Source organism: Sus scrofa, chromosome 6 (assembly GCF_054392235.1).
Source record: "Sus scrofa isolate SSC_HxYL_T2T_F1_AM1 chromosome 6, Sscrofa_HxYL_maternal_Yorkshire_Landrace_v2.0, whole genome shotgun sequence".
Classification (NCBI taxonomy): Eukaryota; Metazoa; Chordata; class Mammalia; order Artiodactyla; family Suidae; genus Sus; species Sus scrofa.
Genome location: NC_139388.1, coordinates 170,967,953 through 170,987,635, shown reverse-complemented (window position 1 = coordinate 170,987,635; position 19,683 = coordinate 170,967,953). Strand labels below are relative to the sequence as shown.

The following is a 19,683-nucleotide window of genomic DNA, read 5'->3' as shown; positions in this document are numbered from 1 at the left end:
TGCTGTGGCTCTGGCGTGGGCTGGCGGCTACAGCTCCGATTCCACCCCTCACCTGGGAATCTCCATATGCTGCAGAAGCGGCCCTAGAAAAGGCAAAAAAAAGACACACACACACACAAAAGAAAAGAATAGAAAGGCCTTGGGGAAAAAGGTTTTTTTCTAATTGCCTACTTTGCCTGGCCCTAAACACCTGTGTCTGCTGGGCCCTGAGACCGTCTCCCCCCACCCCCACCGTCACACCTGGAGCCAGGGTGTTCCACTCAGGTGACAGGAACACTTCCAAGTGCCAGCACAGGGCTGCTTGAACTTGGTGAGCCTGCCCCCAGAAGAGCAGATACCGGTGGGAGACACACCCTAGTAATTACTGGTTCAGCAGCAAGTATACCAGCCCTAGCACAGAACGTCCATACCTTGTTGCCTGGCCTTTTAGAACGAAATCGTGCGTAAATATACATATTTTTTATGTGTCAACACTGGGCTTTGAGCAGGGTCTGGTAAAAGAAGTGGAAGAATGTACGGGGATCAAAGACAGATGGCAATTGGTCAGGAAGATGCCTGGCACTGGTCTTTTCCTCACAACAGTGATAATTGCCCAACATTCATAGGGCGACCCTGCTGGAAGAGGAAGCAAAGCTGAGTATGGACCGCATTGAGGTGCACTTCTCCGGTGTGGCCAGGAGGTGGCAGTATTGTCTAGGTGTGAAAATAAAGGACTAGGACCCCGGTTCTTTTCCTTCTCCCCCTGCTCCACCCCCCAAGAGCAAAAACTTGTAAAACAAACCCTATCAGGGCTGAGTGCCTTGGAAATGGTTGCCTGACAGAACCACAATTCCCCGGGGCAGTGCCATTTCTGAGGCACTTCTGCCACGGGGAAACGAAGCCTGCTGTTCTTCCCTGAGATTCCCTGGGCAAGTCTCGGTTCTGGGTTTCTGAGTCTCTCAGGTCATCAAGGAGCTTCCTTCCGATGCCGACAGGCTGTGTGCTCCGTGGTTCCTCTTCGGGTTTTGTTATGGTTTGTTTGGTTTGTTGTATGGCGGAACCTGCAACATATGGATGTTGCCAGGCTAGGGGGAGAATCGGAGCTGCAGCTGCGGGCCTAGGCCACAGCCACAGCATCGCCAGATCTGAGTGGCATCTTCGACCTACGCCACAGCTCACGGCAACGCTGGATCCTTCACGCACTGAGGGAGGCCAGGGATTGAACCTGCGTCCTCGTGGATACTGGTCGGATTCATTACTACGGAGCCGCAGTGGGACTCCAGCTTTACGGAGTTCTGACTGTGTGCCAAGCACCACTCTAGCCCTTTACTAATTTTGCCCTCACAACAAGCTGAGGGGCAGGCACCATCTTTCTTCCCACTTTGTGATGAAGGGCAGAGTGGCTGGGTGACCACTGTGCAGCGCAGACCTGGCTCCCGAGCCTGAGAGCCTGACCCTCATTCCACTTGCCTCTTGGACGTCTCCCCTTGGATGTCGCTGACCATGTTCAGAGTTAGACTCTTTTTTGTTTTGTTTTGTTTTTTGGTTTTTTTTGTCTTTTTCAGGGCCACACCCACAGCATATGGAGGTTCCCAGGCGTGGGATCCGAGCCGCGTCTGCGACCTACACCACAGCTCACGGCAACACCAGATCCTTAACCCACAAAGCAAGGCCAGGGACCGAACCCGCAACCTCATGGTTCCCAGTCGGAGTCCTTAACCACTGAGCCATGACGGGAAGTGCCAGAGTTAGACTCTTGATATCCTTGCTCTACAGCTTTCATTCTCCGAGCTCCCCGTCTCAGCCAGGACACCCAATGCCCTGGGCTAGACATGTGGGTGGTCTTTACCTCGTCGTGATTCCCACCTTCAGCCAACTTCTAATAAGATCGGCAACTCTGACTCCTCAGTATCATGCAGGTCTGTCCCCTTCTCCATTCTGTCTCCGCTGCTGCGGCTCAGGCTTTGGTTTCTCCCTCTGCACCCAAAGCCATCTCTCCAGCGTGGTGCCCGCACAGTCTGTCTCCGGGTCCTCCACCAGAGTGGAGGCAGTAGCGCTTAGTTTAATGGTGAAGAATGTGAGCTTTGGGGAGTTCCCACTGTGGCTCAGTGGTAACGAACCCTACTTATATCTGTGAGGTCCCGGGTTCCATTCCTGGCCCCGCTCAGTGGGTTAAGGATCTGGTGTTGCCGTGAGCTGCAGTGTAGATCTCAGACTCAGTTCGGATCTGGCATGGCTCTGGCTGTGGTGTGGGCCAGCAGCTGCAGCTCTGATTTGACCCCTAGCCTGGGAATTTCCATGTGCTGCGGGTTTGGCCCTTAAAAAAAAAGTCTTTGGAATCCATCAGTCATTCTACTACTTATTAGCCGGTCCACCTTGCTGAGTCTTAGTTTTCTCTGAAATGAAAGACGAGGAGACACCTGCTCTAATAGGCCATTTGGCACCTGCAAGGCCCAGAAGCTGTGGCCGGGCTACCTCCGCAGCCTTGGCTCTCCCTCCGTGACCCACCTCCCTGCGTGCCAGCCATACTCCCTGCTTGCCTGGCCACCAGGTTGGCACATGCCCTCCACCATGCGCACTCTTCCAGTCCCTCTCTTCTCCTCACAGCCTTGCCAGTCTACATACCACCTTCCGGAGACGCCTTCTCCTGATTCTGTACCTCGCACCCCCTCGACATGCCCTCCCGCCAGCATGGCTTCCTTTGCGTGCCCGTGGCCCTTTAATACCACATCACAGATGCCCGTTTCTTTCCTGGTGCTCCCCCTGGGACTGTGTTGTTCCGCATTTTGGTCCCTCTTGGCCCCAGCGCAGGGTCTGATGCAGAGAAGATGCTCAATAAGGATTTTGTTAGATGAATGAGTCAATCAATGAATAAACCAGTGACTGCTTCAGTTTTAGGACAGCTGGGTGTGTTCACACCACGGGCTTCAGGCAAAGCTGCCAAAGGCGGCTCTCTCCTGTGGCCCTTTGCTTTCCGAGTGGGTCTGCCACCCTGAGTAACAAGCACAGTGTTTAGAGTTGTCGCTGGCTGTGGTTCTCATGGAGACATTTGGGCAGGGACTGGCACTTCCGCTTTGCATGTAAACAATGACAGCTGTGAATTTTAAAGCTCAATCAAAAGTGATTCAGTGAATGAATCTTCAGTTTGCCAAGGACCTCCATACATAATCAAGGAGCAGATACATAACCAATGAAGGCTCCAGTATTTAGTGTAAAGTGAACAGGCAGAACCAGATTTCATAAAGTGACTGGTCCCGCGTGGCAGACCCTGCCATTTGTGGTCCGGGAAATTTCATTGAATATTTTCATCCATTCATGTTTATGCGGAATGTTCACCACGTCACTTTTTGCTGCAAAAAGGGCTCTCTGAGGCACAGGTAAGTATTTTTCCCAGGGTGTCCTGGCACTAAGGTGGCACCAGCTTGTGTGCGAGTAGAACTCAACTATTATTTGGAGCTGGGCTACAGCCGATAATCAGATAGGAGGAGACGCCAACCACTCAGACCCCAACACCATGAAGCACTAATTCAAGAAAAAGGAAGAAAAGGTTTCACAACCAAACAATACAAGAAAAAGTGGGAAAGACAGGCACCAGGCTGCCAAGCGGTCAGAGGCCTCCTCACCTGCGTTCTGGTCCAGGTGGAAAAGTGTTTGGGAGAAGCTAGGGAGGCTCAGTGTGTGGGTCCCTTTCCCTCCAAAACGTTGCTGGCTCTGTGATTCCAAATTAGAGCCCTGTGTGAGCAGACAGAGCTTGGGGTGAGGGGTAGCTGGGATTCCACCAGGGCTACCGTGGAAGACCTGGATGAAAGAGAAAGTTCAGAAGTAGTAGCCAGCTGTTTCGTCTTTCTTTTCTTTCTTTCTGTCTTTCTTTTTTTTGGGGGGGCCATGCCCAAAGCATGAGGAAGTTCCCAGGCGGGGGACCAAACCCACACCAGAGCCGCAACCCAAGCTGCTGCAGTAACAATGCTGCATCCTTAACCTGCTGTGCCACAAGAGACTTCCAGATCAGCTGTATCTGAATCAGGTTGGTCCACAGAGGGAAAGGGCTGCCCCAGAAGGTCTGTCCCATAGCGCTAAGCAACACCAGTAAGATGCATGTATCTTGGAGTTCCCGTTGTGACACAGTGGAAATGAATCCGACTAGGAATCATGAGGTTGCGGGTTTGATCCCTGGCCTCATTCCGTGGTTAAGCATTGCTGTGAGCTGTGGGGCAGGTCGAAGATGCGGCTCAGATTTGGCATTGCTGTGGCTGTGGTGTAGGCCAGTAGCTGTAGCTCTGATTAGACCCCTAGCCTGGGAAACCCCATATGCCACAGGCGTGGCCCTGAGAAGCTTAAAAAAAAAAAAAAAAGCAAGTATCTTTTGTAATTAGAGTTTTCTCTGGATAGATGCCCAGGAATGGGATTGCTGAGTCATATGGTAGCTCTATATTTAGTTTTCTGAGGAATCTCCGTACCGTTTTCCATGGTGGCTGTACCAGTTTACATTCCCACCAACAGTGCAGGAGGGTTCCCTTTTCTCCACACCCCCTCCAGCATTTGTTATTTGTGGACTTATTAATGATGGCCATTCTGACTGGTGTGAGGTGGTACCTCATTGTAGTTTTGATTTGCATTGCTCTTTCTTTTTTTTCTTTTTAGGGCTGCCCCTGTGGCATATCCAGGCTAGGGGTCGAATTGGAGCTATAGCTGGCAGCCTACGCCAGAGCCATGGCAACACTGGATCCGAGCTGCATCTTTGACCTACACCACAGCTCATGGAAATGCAGGGTCCTTAACCCACTGAGCGAGGCCAGGGATCGAATCCGAATCCTCGTGGGTACTAGTGGGGTTCGTTAGTGATCCACAGTGGGAACTCCCTGCATTTCTCTAATAATTCGTGATTTGAGCGTTTTTTTCATGTGCCTACTGGCAGATGTATATGTCTTCTTTGGATAAATGTTTATTTAGGTTTTCTGCCCGTTTTTTTCTATTGGCTTTTTTGTTGTTGCTGCTGAATGGTCTGAGTTGTTTGTATATTTTGGAGATTGAACATCATTTACACTAATTTTCTCCCATTCTGTAGGTTGTCTTTTGGGTTGTTGTTTTGGTTTTTTGTCTGTTTGTTTTATGGTTTCCTTTGATGTGCAAAACTTGGAAGTTTGATTAGGTCCCATTTGTTTATTTTTGTTTTTATTTCTATTACCATGTTTTCTATGACCTAAGAAAATATTTGTACGGTTCATGTCAGAATGATTTGCCTATGCTCTCTTCTAGGAGTTGTATGGTATCATGTCTTTTTTTTTTTTTTTTTTTTTCCTTTCAGGGCTGTACCTGCAGTGCATGGATGTTTCCAGGCTAGGGGTGGAATCAGAGCTGCAGCTGCCAGCCTATGCTACACCCACAGCAATGTGGGATACGAGCTGCATCTGTGACCTATACCACAGCTCACAGAAATGCCAAATTCATAACCCACTGACCGAGACCAGGGATCGAACCTGCATCCTCATGGATACTAGCTGGGTTCTTCACCCACTGAGCCACAACAGGAACTTCATATGGTATCGTGTCTTGTGTTTAGGACTTTAAGCCATTTTGAGTTTACTTTTTGTGCATGGTGTGAGGCTGTGTTCTAGTTTCATTGATTTACAAGCAGCTATCCAGTTTTCCCAGCACCACTTGCTGAAGAGACTTTTTCCTATTTTATATTCTTGCCTCTTTTGTCAAAGATTAATTGACTATAGGTGTCTGGGTTTATTTCTGGGCTCTCTATTCTGTTCCATTGATCCATGTCTGTTTTTGTACCGATACCATACTGTTTTGGTTACTGTAGCTTTGTAATATTGTCTGAAGTCTGTGAGAGTCATGCCTCCTATTTTGCTTTTTTCCCTCAGGATTGCTTTGGCAATTTGGGGTCTTTTATTGTTCCATGTGACTTTTTTGGATAATTTGTTCTAGTTCTGTGAAAAATGGGTAATTTGATAGGGATTACATTAAATCTGTAGACTGCTGTGGGCAGTATAGCCATTTTAACGATATTAATTCTTCCAATCCAGGAGCATGGGATATCTTTCCATTTCTTTGAATGCTCCTTAATTTCCTTTATTAATGTTTTATATTTCTTAGCATATAAGTCTTTCACCTCCTTGGTCAGGTTTATTCCTCGGTATTAATTTTTTTGGTGTGATTTTAAAAAGTATTGTAGCCCTAGCCTAGGAACTTCTATGTGCCACAGTGCGGCCCTAAAGAGCAAAAAATAAATAAATAAATAATAAATAGAAGGTATTGCTTTATATTCTTTTTCTAATATTTCATTGTTTGTATACAGAAATGCAACTAATTTCTGAATGTTCATCTTACATCCTGCAACTTTGCTGAATTAATTGATCAGATCGAGTAGTTTTTGTGTGGACTAAAGAATTACTTCTAGCAGAAGAAAAATAACCCTAGGAAAAGAAGAAAAATACCTCTCTACAGATCTCTTCATGTTTCTGCATGTCTTGTAAATGACCTACTTACTGGTCTTTGTTCCAGGCCATCTTATTTCCTAGCTGTGGTCCCTTAGGCAAAGCGCTTTACCTCTCTGTGCCTCATTCCCTCAAAGGTAAAATGGGGATAGTCATGCTATTGCCGCGCCAGCTTCATTGGTGACAGTGAGCTTCGCTAGGGTACCATATGGAGAGCCCTCAGCTCAGAGCCTGGGCAAATGAGGCCGCAATAATGGTTCATCAGAAAAGAAAATTTGGGGAGGTCCCTTTGTGGCTCATTGGTAACGAATCTCACTAGCATCAGTGAGGATGCCAGTAGGATCCCTGACCTCGATCAGTGGGTTAAAGGATCCAGGGTTGCCCGTAAGCTGTGGTGTAGGTCACAGATGTGGCTGGCATGTAGCAGTGCTGCGGCTGGGGCTGGCAGTTGCAGCTCCAATTCAGCCCCTAGCCTGGAAACTTCCATATGCCGAGAGTATGGCGCGAAAAAAGAAAAAGAAAAAGAAAATTTCTCTAAACTGCTGTGTACATTGCTTCCTTTTTCATTTTCTGCCACACGTCCCCGCCCACACGCTCTGTCTCCCTCTCACCCCTGTCTCTCCCCATCTTGTCTCCCTTTGAAGACCCAGCGCCTCCCTCTTCCATGAAACCTTCTAGACTCCTCCAAGCCTAGGACTGCCCTACCTCTCTGGGGCCTCCAGCTCTCTCAGCCTCTAACCCCCCAACTCTTCCTCTTCCCGCTCTGGCTGGTTCTGAATCCGGGGCCTCTTTAACCACGAACGCCAGAAGGGCGGGACAGGCGTGTCGCCAGCCCAGCTCCCCCTACGTCTGGCACAGGGCTGGCCGGTAAGAGGCACGAAGAAGGTCGATGAAGAAAGTGAAGGAGGTGGGGGGGTAACGGGAAGAGACTTGGTTCAAGGGGCTCTTTGCTTCCTTGGGGGGGCGGCCGGCCCCTCCAGTACCTCTGCCCTCCGCAGCCATCGAACTGATCAAGGACCTGGTCAACTACGACGTGTGCCCGGCGCTGCTCAAGGGCCTCGTGGCGTTGCTAATACCTTCCTTCAAGGAGACCAGCAAACTGCAGCCCAAGATCGTCGACGGTAGGGATCCGCTGGGATTGGCGGCTAAGCCCTCGGCGGAGGGGCGGGGAGCCTCCCGTCTCACGGCCACTCCCTCCTCCAGAGTCATCGGTTCTCCAGCTCACCGGCCACCTGCCCTTGTTCTTGCAGCAGGCGGCGGCCGCCAAGGCCATCGGGTAAGCGGGCGGCGGGTCGTGGGCGGATGCGGCAAGGCAGATTCGGTTCCGCCCGCGGGCCCCGGAAGCTCTCCGGCCGCGGAGGGTCCCGCGGGGTCTCCGCAGCCCGAATGCCACCCCTGCCCAGGATCCTGGCGCGCCGCAACACCAGCCTGGCCGAGGAGATGCTGCACCTGCGCGTGGTGCACAGCCTGCTGGCCGCTATGGGCAACACGGACCACAGCAACAGCCAGCGGCAGGCCAGCCTCACGCTGGAGGTGCGCTGGGCGGCGGGGCGGCGGGCGGCGCGGCGGGCGGCGCGGCGGGCACCGCGCTGGGGCACCGCAGTCACGGCCCGCGCCCACCCGCCGCAGTACTTCGTGCAGCTGTTCCCGGTGGTGGAGGAGCACGTGCGCAGGTCCATGGGGGAGGAACTCTACAGGCTCTTCCTGGTAAGCGCTTCCGCTCCCCCCCCCCGCCCCCAAGGGTGCCCTGCGCACCTCCCCTCCCCGCCGATGGTCCCCTGCTACGCCCCCCAGGCACAGATCAGACCCGGGCGCCAGCGGCAGCAGGGACTGCCTTGGCTCGGCCCTTTCCTCCTGGCGTCGTTCTGTTCCCTTTCCTGCCCTTCCCGTCAGGCGACCCGCCGGCCGTCTCCCCCTGCCCACGCCCAGCTCCACGTCCAGGCGGCCCTGGCATCCAGCCGGGTTCCCCTTGCTTGTGTCCTCAGAGCGACGCGGAGGACTTGTACAGGAAAATGGACAGCATTCAGGCGGACATCCTGGCGGCCAACAAAGTCAACGTTACCAAAGGTGAGTGGGGAGCGAGGGGGGCCAGGGCAGGGGGGCCGCGGCTCCCAGACTCAGGCTCAGCTCCGCCCGCAGCGCTGTACCTCAGCGGCCTCTCCCCCAGCAACGTGAGCTTCTGCTCTGGCCAGCGTAATCAGGATGCGGCGGCCTCCGTCCCACACTTCCAGAAGGAGGACGTGGAAGGGAAGGAGTAAGAGAGGCCCCGAGGCCCGCCAGGGAGCCAAGGCTGTGTGCCAGGGAAGCCTGGCAGAAAGGGGGGGCGGGGCAAGCTCAGGGCCGCAGCACTTGGCCCTCGATGGGAACCTGGGTGTCTGCAGGCCCGTGGGGGAGAGGGAGGGGGGGAGAGGGAGGGGGGGAGCTGGCTGGGGAAGGCCAATAAACAGTCTTGCTGTCTATCTGGTGTCCCTGTGTGCAGGGCCAGAGAGAGATGGGAGGAGAGCTGTGATGCTGGGCTGGGGTGCTTCTGGTCACCCAGGAAGCAAGCTGGCCTGAAGGGAAGGGCCACCAACCTCCTGGAAGATTCAAAGGCGGAGCCCGAGGAGGGGCCTCCCCTCAGCTCCACCCGCGGCCCTGCACTCTCCCCTCCAGGACCCCGCACCCACCTGGGTTTCCTCCTGCCTTTCTGGTTGCTTCCTTTCGTTCTCGTTTGCTAATCCCGCCTCTTCAACCCAGTTTGTGGTGGTGGTGGTTTTTTCTCACAGCACCTGTGGCTCGCAGAATTTCCCAGACCAGCGATTGCACCCGCGCCACAGCAGTGACCATGCCAGATCCCCAACCTCTAGGCCACCAGGGAATCCTGAGGCTCACTCTTTTCTAAGTCACATCTCTCACTACCATTCTCTACACTCTGAGCCCCAGCCCCTGCCACTCTGCTGTGTTTGCCTTAGCGCTTATTTATGGATTGTTTATTGTTCGTCTCCCCACCTGAACGTAAGCTCTCCTGGGGCGGGGATGTGTGTGTTCATTACTGAGTATCCCAAACGCCGGGAACAATGCCTGATACTCAGGACTGGATGTTGTGAGGGAACTGTCCCTTCAAGTCGGAGGAAATGAAATCAGATGGCGGTCATTCTCCAGGACACCACAAGAGGGCATAACCAGCCCTGATACTGCTGGTCAAAGGCAGCCTAGCTGTACCCTCAACTGGGATTTTTTTTTTTTTTTTTTTTTTTTTTTTTCTTTTATGGCTGCACCTGAGGCATATGGAAGTTCCCAGGCTAGGGGTCAAATCAGAGGCACAGATGCTGGCCTACACCACAGCCACAGCAGCTCAGGATCCGAGCCTCATCTGCAACCCACAACCTACACCACAGCTCACAGCAACACCAGGTCCTTAACCCACTGAGTGAGGCCAGGGATTGATCCTGCATCCTCACAGACACTGTCAGGTTCTTTGTGTGTGTGTGTGTGTGTGTCAGGTTCTTAACCCACTGAGCCACAACAGGAACTCCCCAAATTGAGATTTTTCTGGCCCCCTGCGGGGGGGGCTCAGCTTTCTTCTGTTTGGGTGGAGAGAAAAGTTTAACAAAATAGTGGTATCTTTTCCATAAAGCTAAGTGGATTTTTTTGTATGGCACACTCCTAGTCTATGGAAGTTCCGGGGCCAGGGATTGAATCTGAGCCAATCAATGCTGCCATTGCAGCAACGGTAATCCTTTAACCTACTGTGCCAGGCATCAAACCTACACCTCTGTAGCAACCAGAGCCACTGCTGGGGTTCTTAACCCAATGTGCCGCAGCAGGAACTCCTAAATTTCCTAGAAGTGTCCTGTTCTTTGGTGTCAAGTCATTCTTACTGGTTTTTAGTCTTGAAATGGCCTTCCTTTTTGTAGAATTATGATTTTTTAATTGTAGCCCAGAAATGTTTTGGAAATTTTAATAATTGGAAAATCCAAAAATCTGGAAATTATTGATCTAAGGTAATCATAGTTTAATAACAATAGAACTTTTAAGGAGTTCCCATCGTGGCTCAGCAAAAATGAATCTGACTAGTCCATGAGGACGCAGGTTCAATCCCTGGCCTCACTCAGCGGGTTAAGGATCCCCAGTTGCCGTGAGCTGTGGTGTATGTCCCAGGAATGCTTAGATCTGGCATTGCTCTGGCTGTGGTGTAGGCCGAGGCTACATACAGCTCTGATTCCATACCTAGCCTGGAAACTTCCAGAGGTCATGGGCACGTCCCTAAAAAGACAAAATAGAGTACATATTAAAATTTCCACAAATGTATAAAAAAATGTAACTTCTGTTTCCTCCCTGCCTTCTTTTTTGGTGTGTTTTTGTTTTTGTTTTGTTTTGTCCAGTTAAGGTCTGTATATTGCATTTGACTGTCATGTAGTATAAGCTTTTTTTTTTTTTTTTATCTCATTTTTTGGCTGCTCCTCGGGCATATGGTGCTTCCTGGCCAGGTATCGGGTCCGAGACCCAGTTTCAACCTAAGCTGCACTTCTGGCAACGCCATAGCCTTAAACCCACTGTGCCAGGCAGGGTATTATTGAACCCGACTCCCAGCACTCCCAAGACACCACCAATCCCTTTACACCACAGCGGGAGCTCCAATCATGTAGTATAAGCTTTTCCCCCCACTTTTTTGGTTGCCCCTTGGCACATGGAGTTCCTCCGCCAGGGATATGATCCAAGCCACAGTTGCACCCCACACTGCAGCTGCGGCAACGGCCAGATCCTTAACTCACTGTGCCAGGTTGGGGATGGAACCTGCGTCCCGGTGCTCCAGAGATGCAGCCAATCCCTTCGGGCCACAGCAGTCACTCCTATGCTTAAAGTTCAAATTCACAACAATTACTTGCTGTCTCAATCCACATAAAGATTGGAAATCACAACTAACCCTGAGGATTTCCTTGGTTGGTTAGGGTTTTTTTTTCCAATTTTCTTTTTCTTTTTTTTGGGGGGGGGGGGCTGCACCCATGGCATGCAGAAGTTCTAGGGCTAGGGATCAAAGCTATGCCACATTAGTTGACCTGAGATGCTGCAGTGACAAGGACAGATCCTTAACCCACTGCACCCCAAGGAAACTCCCAAGATTTCCTTGGTTTGTGTGTGTGTATTCGCGTGTGTGTGTTTTCTAGGGCTGCACGTCCGGCATATGGAGGTTCCCAGACTAGGGGTCGAAATTGGAGTTGTAGCCGCCGGCCTACACCACAGCTCACAGCAATGCCGGATCCTTAACCCACTGAGCAAGGCCAGAAATCGAACCTGAAACCTCACGGCTATTAGTCGGATTCATTTACGCTGCGCCGCAAGGGGAACTTCCCTATTTTTAATAGTTCTAGTTTTAAGGCTAAATTACCTCATATGTATAAATATGTGAAAAACGTATAAATATGTCATAGAAAAAGAAACCAACTGTACTTCAACTTTTTTACAATTTTTTTTTTTTTTAATGCCAAATCACACGAGTGCAACACTTAGAACCAGAGCCGCAGAGAGGTGGGCTATGCCCGAGGTGCTCACGTCGTACTACCTTGAAAAATGTTTGTGAACAGGTACGTCCAGGCCTGAATTTTAAAAGTTTACTTCAAGGCCTAAACAAAATAGATTAACCAGATATTCCATAGGTAGCAGACCTCTACTGGGCAACTGAGGGCTGTGCACCAGGCCCTGGGCCCGCACAGCAGGCAGTGCCAGTCTACACTTGGCCGTCTCCAACGTGTGAGCATAAATTTAAACCTGTGGGACTAAGTGTGCCCGTCCCTGCTTGAATCTCTCCCGTGTGGTCACTAGGGGGTAAAACGACAGCGTGCTTCTCCGACCCCATCAGCATCGCTTCACCAAGACCTTTGACTACGGGAGGATTAGGCCACACCGTCCAAGCCACGCGCACACGTGTTCTTCCAAAAACGAGAGCAGACTGGAAAGCAGTGCTGCCGCCCTCGCCAGAGTTCGAAATGTTTCATGCAATAACTGAATAGGAAAAAGCACAGTATCTCCGCAGCGCAAGTGTTACCCGTAAGCATTTACATGTAAAATTCATTTAAACAACAGACGCAAAATCCCCACCACGGAATGTTTACCTATAAACCAGTAAAAAACTCGTCTATTTTTTGTACACTCTCAGTAAGCCTCGCATAAGCAAGGCCTCAAAAAATTGGGTAAAGACTCAGAATTGTTCCTCTCCACGGAAATCTTTAGTAAAAGGCGAAAGATTTATACGATCTGAAGAGAAACCAGAGTATACTCACCTTTCCGAGCACACAGTCCTCGGGTAACTGTAAGTCCTAATTCAGCAATGGTAACTGTGTGTCCCCAAAGACCTAGTAAGTTCTACCTTTGTCTCAGGCAATACTGTGAAAATATCATCATTTTCTGGAGCGGCAGGAGGAGGGGGAAGGCTAAAAGAAAAAGAAGAAGCCAGCCTTTAAAAATTGGAGAGAACCTTGTGCAATGCATTCTGGGTATGTAAATGAGGCTGAGTCACCGACCTCCCGTTTCTGGAAGTACCTTGGTTCATTAGTTTTCCTGCTGAGTTTAGAGCCACCACCGGGGGGCAGAGCAGAAACCAGATTGGCAGGAAGTAGAGACCGGGTCCAGACAGAAAGACGGAGGGCAGGGAGGAGGTTTGGGGAGGGTTTGGTTTTGTTTTGTTTTGTTTTTTGTTTTTAGGGCTGCACCCATGGCATATGGAGGTTCCCAGGCTAGGGGTCGAATGGGAGCCGTAGCCCCGGCCACGCCAGATGGAACTGTATCCTGACCTACCCCACAGCTTGCATCTATGCCACACCTTGCATCTATGCCACACCTTGTGCCAACGCAGGATCCTTAACCCACTGAACAAGGCCAGGGATCCAAGGATCCAACCGCATTGTCGTGTATATAAGTAGGGTAGGGAGTTTCATGGTGGTCTAGCAGTTAGGGACTCAGCACTGTCACCTCTGTGGGTCGGGTCACTGCCGTGGTTCAGGTTCGATCCCTAACGTGGGAACTTCGGCATGCCATAGGCACAGCCAAAAAAAAAAAAAAAAAAAAGTGTGGATATTCTCTTGTAAAAACAAAACAGTTTTGTTGTGGTGTAGAGAGTTAATGATGCAGCGTGGCCACTGCAATGACCTGGGTTGGTGCTGTGGCTCGGGTTCAGTCCCTGACCCAGGAACTTCCACATGCCAAAAAACAAAATCCTTATGTATACAGTTGAAGCCTGCACCTGTACCTCCGCAATCCCATTTGCTCCCCCTTTGTTCAGCGATACCCGTTCTTCCACCCAACAATATCAGTCATGTGTTTGTAAAACTTGTGTAAATCTTATACCTTATCCATCCTTCTGTAACTTCCTTTTTAAAATTAACTGCATTTTCAAGATGTATTTGTGTTGGTATCTGTAAACCTAGTTCCAGTTCATCCATTTTATTTTCTGCGCAATATTCCATTGTTTGAGTATTACCACAATGCCTGGGACGTCCAGCAAAGGGACAGCTAGTGGCACTACTATTAAAAAATCTCTCCAGTCCCCATCTATTTTTTTTTAATTTTTTCAAACACAACAATGGGAGGAAAAAGTATGTATACATGTATGTGTAACTTGGTCCCCATGCTGTAGATGGAAAAATAAATAAATAAAAATTTTTTCATAAACTTTTTTTTTTTTTGGTCACACCTATGACATGTAGAAGTTCCCAGGCCAAGGATCGAGCCCTTGCTGTAGCAGTCACGATGCTGGATCCTTAACCTGCTGAACCACAAGGAGATTCCTATTCATTCAAGGTTTCTTAGACCTTTTCCTTGTGAAAACAAAAACAGGAATAAAGGAGTTCCTGTGTGGCTCAGCAGTAACGAACCCGACAAGTATCCATGAGGATATGGGTTCAGTCCCTGGCCTCGATCCGTGGGTGAAGGATCTGGCGTTGCCGTGAGCTGTGGTGTAGGTCACAGACATGGCTCAGATCCCGAGGTGCTGTGGCTGTGGTGTAGACCAGCAGCTCCGATTCGCCCCCTAGCCTGGGAACCTCCATATGCCACAGGTGCAGCCCTAAAAAGACCAAAAAAAAAAAAAAGAAAGGAATAGAATTAGTGGTAAACACTGCCTTGCTCTATGTAAATTAATTTGAGACAAGGGCAGAAAGTGTGAATCCGATTCCGCTACAAGAAGACAAGAGAAGTCTGGGAGTTCCCGTTGTGGCTTAGCGGGTTAAGAACCTGACATCGTGTCTGTGAGGATGGGGGTTCAATCCCCAGCCTCGCTCAGTGGGTCAAGGCCCCAGGGTTGCCACAAAGTGTAGCACAGGTCACAGATGTGTCCCGGATCTGGTGTTGCCGTGGCTGCAGCATAGGCCTCAGCTGGAGCTACAATTCGACCCCTGGCCTGGGAAATTCCTTAGGCCACAGGTGCGGCTGTTAAAAAAAAAAAAAAAAAAATTACATCAAAAGAAAAATATGTGAGCACCTTCTCATGTTTGTCAGTAATTCCAGCTTCTCATTCCCAAAACTGCCTGTTCAGATCCTTTATCCATTTTTAAGTTGTTTTTGTCTTTGGCTTATTTATTTGTAGCGGTTCTTACCTTTTATAGTCAGGAAACTAAGCCTTTGATACTTCAGATGTATTGCAAATTAGTTCCTATAGTCTGTCAGGGTTTTTTTAATTTGCTTATTATCACCTAGATGTTTTAATATATTTAATTCATGGGTTTTCACTTTATAGTTTTCTAGATTTTAAGAAATCTTTCCGTATCCTGACATTATAAAAATATACTCTTGTATTTTCTTCTAAAAATTTTAAAGTTTTTACAATTGAGGAGTTCCCGTCGGGACGCAGCAGAAACGAATCTGACTAGTAACCATGAAGTTTTGGGTTCGATCCCTGGCCTCGCTCAGTGGGTTAAGGATCTGGCATTGCTGTGAGCTGTGGTGTAGGTCCCAGACATGGCTCAGATTCCTTGTTGCTGTGGCTGTGGCCAGCAGCTGTAGCTCCTAGCCTGGGAACCTCCAAATGCTGAGGGTGGGGCCCTAAAAAGGAAATAAATAAATAAAATTTTTGCAATTGAATTCCTAGGATCTAGATTTTTTTCTGTATGATGTGAAATGACCTGATTTTATTTTACAGCACATTATCTGCAGCATTTTTGGTGTGCGCATTGCGTTGGAGATAACCTGACATCTGTTACTGGAAGGGCAGTAGGTAAAATGTACTCTTGTTTTTTTTTTAATTAATTTTTTTATTACTCAAATGAATTTATCACATCTGTAGTTGTATAATGATCATAACAATCTGATTTCACAGGATTTCCATCCCACAGCCCAAGCACATCCCCCCACCCCCCAAACTGTCTCCTCTAGAGACCGTAAGTTTTTCAATGTCTGTGAGTCAGCATCTGTTCTGCGAAGAAGTTCAGTCTGTCCGTTTTTCAGATTCCACATGTCAGTGAAAGCATTGGATGTTGCTGTCTCATTGTATGGCTGACTTCACTTAGCATGGTAGTTTCTAGGTCCATCCATGTTGCTAAGAATGCTGGTATTTTGTTCTTTTTAATGGCTGAGTAATATTCCATTGTGCATATGTACCACTTCTTGATCTCTCTTCTGTCAATGGACATTTAGGTTGTTTCCATGTTTTGGCTGTTGCAAATAGTGCTGCAATGAACATCGGAGTACATGTGTCTTTTTCGAGTCATGGTTTTCTCTGGATAGATGCCCAGGAGTGGGATTGCTGGATCAAATATTAGTTCTATTTTTATTCTTTATTTTTTTGGTAAAATGTACTCTTATGCAACAGTTGGAAATAGTGTATTAGAAATCATATTGCATCAAAAATATGTTTAATGACAAAAATGAGAGGCATGGAACAATATCATTAACACAACTTTGTGTGTGTGTGCGTGTGTGTTTTAGGGCTGCACCAACAGCTTATGGAAGTTCCCAGGCTATGGGTCAAATCAGAGCTGCAGCTGCCGGCCTACACCACAGCCACAGCAACGCCAGATCCAAGCCACATCTGACACCTATGCCATAGCTCACAGCAAGGCCAGATTCTTAACCCACTAAGCAAGGCTAGGGATCAAACCCACATCCTCCTGGATACTAGTCAGGTTCTTCACCCACTGAGCCACAATGGGAACTCCTCACCCTGTTTTTTTGTTTTTGTTTTTTGTCTTTTTAGGGCCATACCCATAGCATATGGAGGTTCCCAGGCTAGGGGTCTAATCGGAGCTGTAGCCACTGGCCTACGACAGAGCCACAGCAACGAGGGATCTGAGCCTTGTCTGTAACCTACACCATAGCTCATGGCAACGCCGGATTCTTAACCCCCTGAGCAAGGACCGGGATTGAACCTGCAACCTCATGGTTCCTAGTCGGATTCGTTCACCACTGCACCACGACGGGAACTCCTAACGGGGCCTTCTTAATCTCCCAGGCGATGTCCTCTCTGTTTACTCTGTATTCTCCTATTTATACAGATACTCGTGAACCTTATTTCTCCACGTAAATATTAAAATAACTTTATGAAGTTTCTTAAAAGATTCAGCTGGAATTTTGATGGAAATTGCATTCAAATGTTGGATATATCTAGAGAGAAATAACATCTTTACCACATTACTATCCATTAATATATATTTTATTCCATTCAATGATCTCTTTAAGTCCTTAAGAGTCTACTTTTTTTTCTCTCTCTCTATAAAGGTCATTTTTAAGGCTGGTTTCTAGGTATTTTATAGTTTTGTTGTTATTATGAATAGTATCTTACTTTTACTATTACACCTGCCAGCTGGATAATGATAGTGGAGAGGCATATTCATGCGTATGATGCCACTTAGAGCAACCTTGCAGAACTCTTTTAGTTTATTTATATATTGGTATTGATTCTCATGGCTTTTTCTTTTTTTGTTTGTTTGTTTTTGTCTTTTGTCCTTTTAGGGCTGCATGTGTGGCATATGGAGGTTCCCAGGCTAGGGGTCTAATCGGAGCTGTTGCTTCTGGTCTACACCACAGCCACAGCAACGCCAGATCCGAGCCGCCTCTGTGACCTGCACCACAGCTCACAGCAATTGCCTAACTTGCTCTATTCAAGTTTACTTATTTTTTCTTGTGCCAGTTGGACAATTTACATTATTTTTAATTTATTTGGCTGAGACTTGCAACATCTTGATATGGGACCTCAGTTTCCAAACCAAGGATTGAACATAAGCCACAGCAGTGAAAGGCTGAGTCTTAACCACTAGACCACCAGAGAACTCCCTATTAAAACTTTTTTTTTCCTTTTTCAGATGCACCTGTAGCATATGTAAGCTCCCAGGCCAGGGGTTGAATCCAAGCCATATCTTCAACCTAGGCCACAGTTGCGGCAATGCTGGATCCTTAACACACTCTGCCACAGTGGGAACCACTAAGACTTTTAAATAACTAGTTTTTGGTGGGGCGTTGTGGGTTATTTTGGCTGTGCCCGGAGCATATGGAAGTTCCCAGGCCAGGGATCAGATCCACATCACAGCAGCAACTCAAGTTGCAGCAGTGACAATGCCAGATCCTTAACCCACTTTGCCACAAGGGAACTCCAATAACTAGTTTTATTTATTTATTTATTTATTCGCTTTTTAGGGCTGCTGCACTTGTGGCACATAGAGGTTCCCGAGCTAGGGTCAAATTGGAGCTGGATCTGCCGGCCACAGCCACAGCCACAGCAATGCCGGATCTGAACCGCATCTGTGACCTACACCGCAGCTCATGGCAATGCTGGATGCTTAATCCACTGAGAAAGGCCAAGGACCAAAACCACATCCTTATGGATACTAGTTAGATTCATTACCACTGAGCCACAATGGGAACTCCTAAAATTCTTTTTTAAAATCTCTTTTTCACTGATTTCTGCCTCCCCCCTCCTTATGTTTTTTGAAGCTCCACTTTGTAGCTCTTCTCCAAATTATTGCACAAGGCATCAGTTAGGAATATTTTCAGTTGCTCGTAAGAGAAAACATGAATAAAAGTGGCTTAAATAAACAAGTGGGCTTTTGTTTTGCTTTATTATGGTTTTTATTTACACAACAAGGAGTCTGAATGTAGGTGGTTGCTGGCACGAGTTCAAGTGTTCAGTCACCAAGAACCTTCCTGGTGTCATCCCGCCTTCGTGCTTGGTTGTCCTCAATGCTGGATTTTTTTGATCTGATGACTATCAACCTACCTCGTGATCACAAGACTGCTGTCACGGCTCCAGACAAAACATCCATGTCCAAGACAAGAAAGGGGGAGGAAATATTACAAGCAAAGGATTCTCATGGCATTCCCTTCTCTTAGAACGCAACAGGGGTTCCCATGGTGGCTCAGTGGAAACGAACCTGACGAGCATCCAGGAGGACACAGGTTTGATCCCTGGCCTCGCTCAGTGGGTTAAGGATCTGGCGTTGCCCTGAGCTGTGGTAAAGGCTGCAGACGCGGCTCGGATCTGACGTAGCTTTGGCTGTGGTGTAGGCCGGTGGCTACAGCTCCAGTTCAACTCCTAGCCTGGGAACCTCCATATGCCGCAGGTGTGGCCCTAAAAAGACAAAAAAAAAAAAAAAAGGAAAAGAACATTTTCTGCTCAGGAGCCTCCCAGAACAGTCCTGCTTGTATCTCGTTGGCCAGAACCTGCTTGTATCTCGTTGTGTCACGTGACCAGCTCTGCGGGCTGGGGCGTCTGGGAAAGCCCGCGTTCAGCTTTTCTAGCCTCCGAGGCAGAAGGAAGAAGGGAGCTGGGAGTGGGCTGTGGGGTTAGCCACCAACAGTGTGTCACAGACAGTGAGCTCATCTGTTTTTCAGTCTTCCCTGTTTTCTTTGTCCCTTCCTAATGCCTTTTGGGTGACTGTTCACCCTGAGCTCATTGCTCATCCTTCCATTTGGCTGTAACCATTCTGCTTTCAAGCCATGCAGGGTTTCAACAATTAAATTTTTCATTCCCAGTATTGCCAACTAATTCTTCTTGTTTGTTCCTACCTTAGGTTAACAATATTCTCCCTTTTCTTTTGAGAATATTTATTATACTTATTTATTTTATTTTATTTTTTGTCTTTTTATGGCCACACCCATGGCATATGGAGGTTCCCAGGCTAGGGGTCTAATCGGAGCTACAGCTACCAGCCTATGCCACAGCCACAGCAACATGGGATCCTTAACCCACTGAGCAAGGCCAGGGATCGAACCCGCAACCTCATGATTCCTAGTCGGATTCGTTAACCACTGCACCACGACGGGAACTCCCCATTTCTAGATTTAATACCTAACC

At 48.5% G+C, this 19,683-nt stretch overlaps 1 protein-coding gene and 1 non-coding gene across 10 annotated transcripts in view; one reads left to right on the top strand and one right to left on the bottom strand.

The window, feature by feature from the left end:
* Nucleotides 1–18,425, top strand: part of ARMH1 (armadillo like helical domain containing 1) — a 59,075-nt gene extending 40,650 nt beyond the window's left edge. For 4 of the 9 annotated variants that reach the window (XM_084965349.1, XM_084965348.1, XM_084965347.1 and 1 more), the window contains 7 exons: nucleotides 7,424–7,546; nucleotides 7,629–7,701; nucleotides 7,829–7,958; nucleotides 8,055–8,132; nucleotides 8,411–8,492; nucleotides 15,538–15,612; nucleotides 15,715–18,425. In XM_084965349.1, coding sequence (XP_084821475.1) covers nucleotides 7,424–7,546; nucleotides 7,629–7,701; nucleotides 7,829–7,958; nucleotides 8,055–8,132; nucleotides 8,411–8,492; nucleotides 15,538–15,612; nucleotides 15,715–15,770 — 617 coding nt within the window. In that variant the 3' untranslated portion in view covers nucleotides 15,771–18,425. Of the gene's footprint in view, nucleotides 1–7,423; nucleotides 7,547–7,628; nucleotides 7,702–7,828; nucleotides 7,959–8,054; nucleotides 8,133–8,410; nucleotides 8,493–8,564; nucleotides 8,885–15,537; nucleotides 15,613–15,714 lie in introns of those variants that run through there. The other 5 variants (XM_013988905.3, XM_084965352.1, XM_084965351.1 and 2 more) reach the window with 3 other exon arrangements.
* LOC146403022 (U5 spliceosomal RNA) lies at nucleotides 12,564–12,679 on the bottom strand. Its single transcript, XR_014808703.1, has one exon. It is a non-coding gene; the product is annotated as a U5 spliceosomal RNA (small nuclear RNA).
* Nucleotides 18,426–19,683: the final 1,258 nt, after the last annotated feature.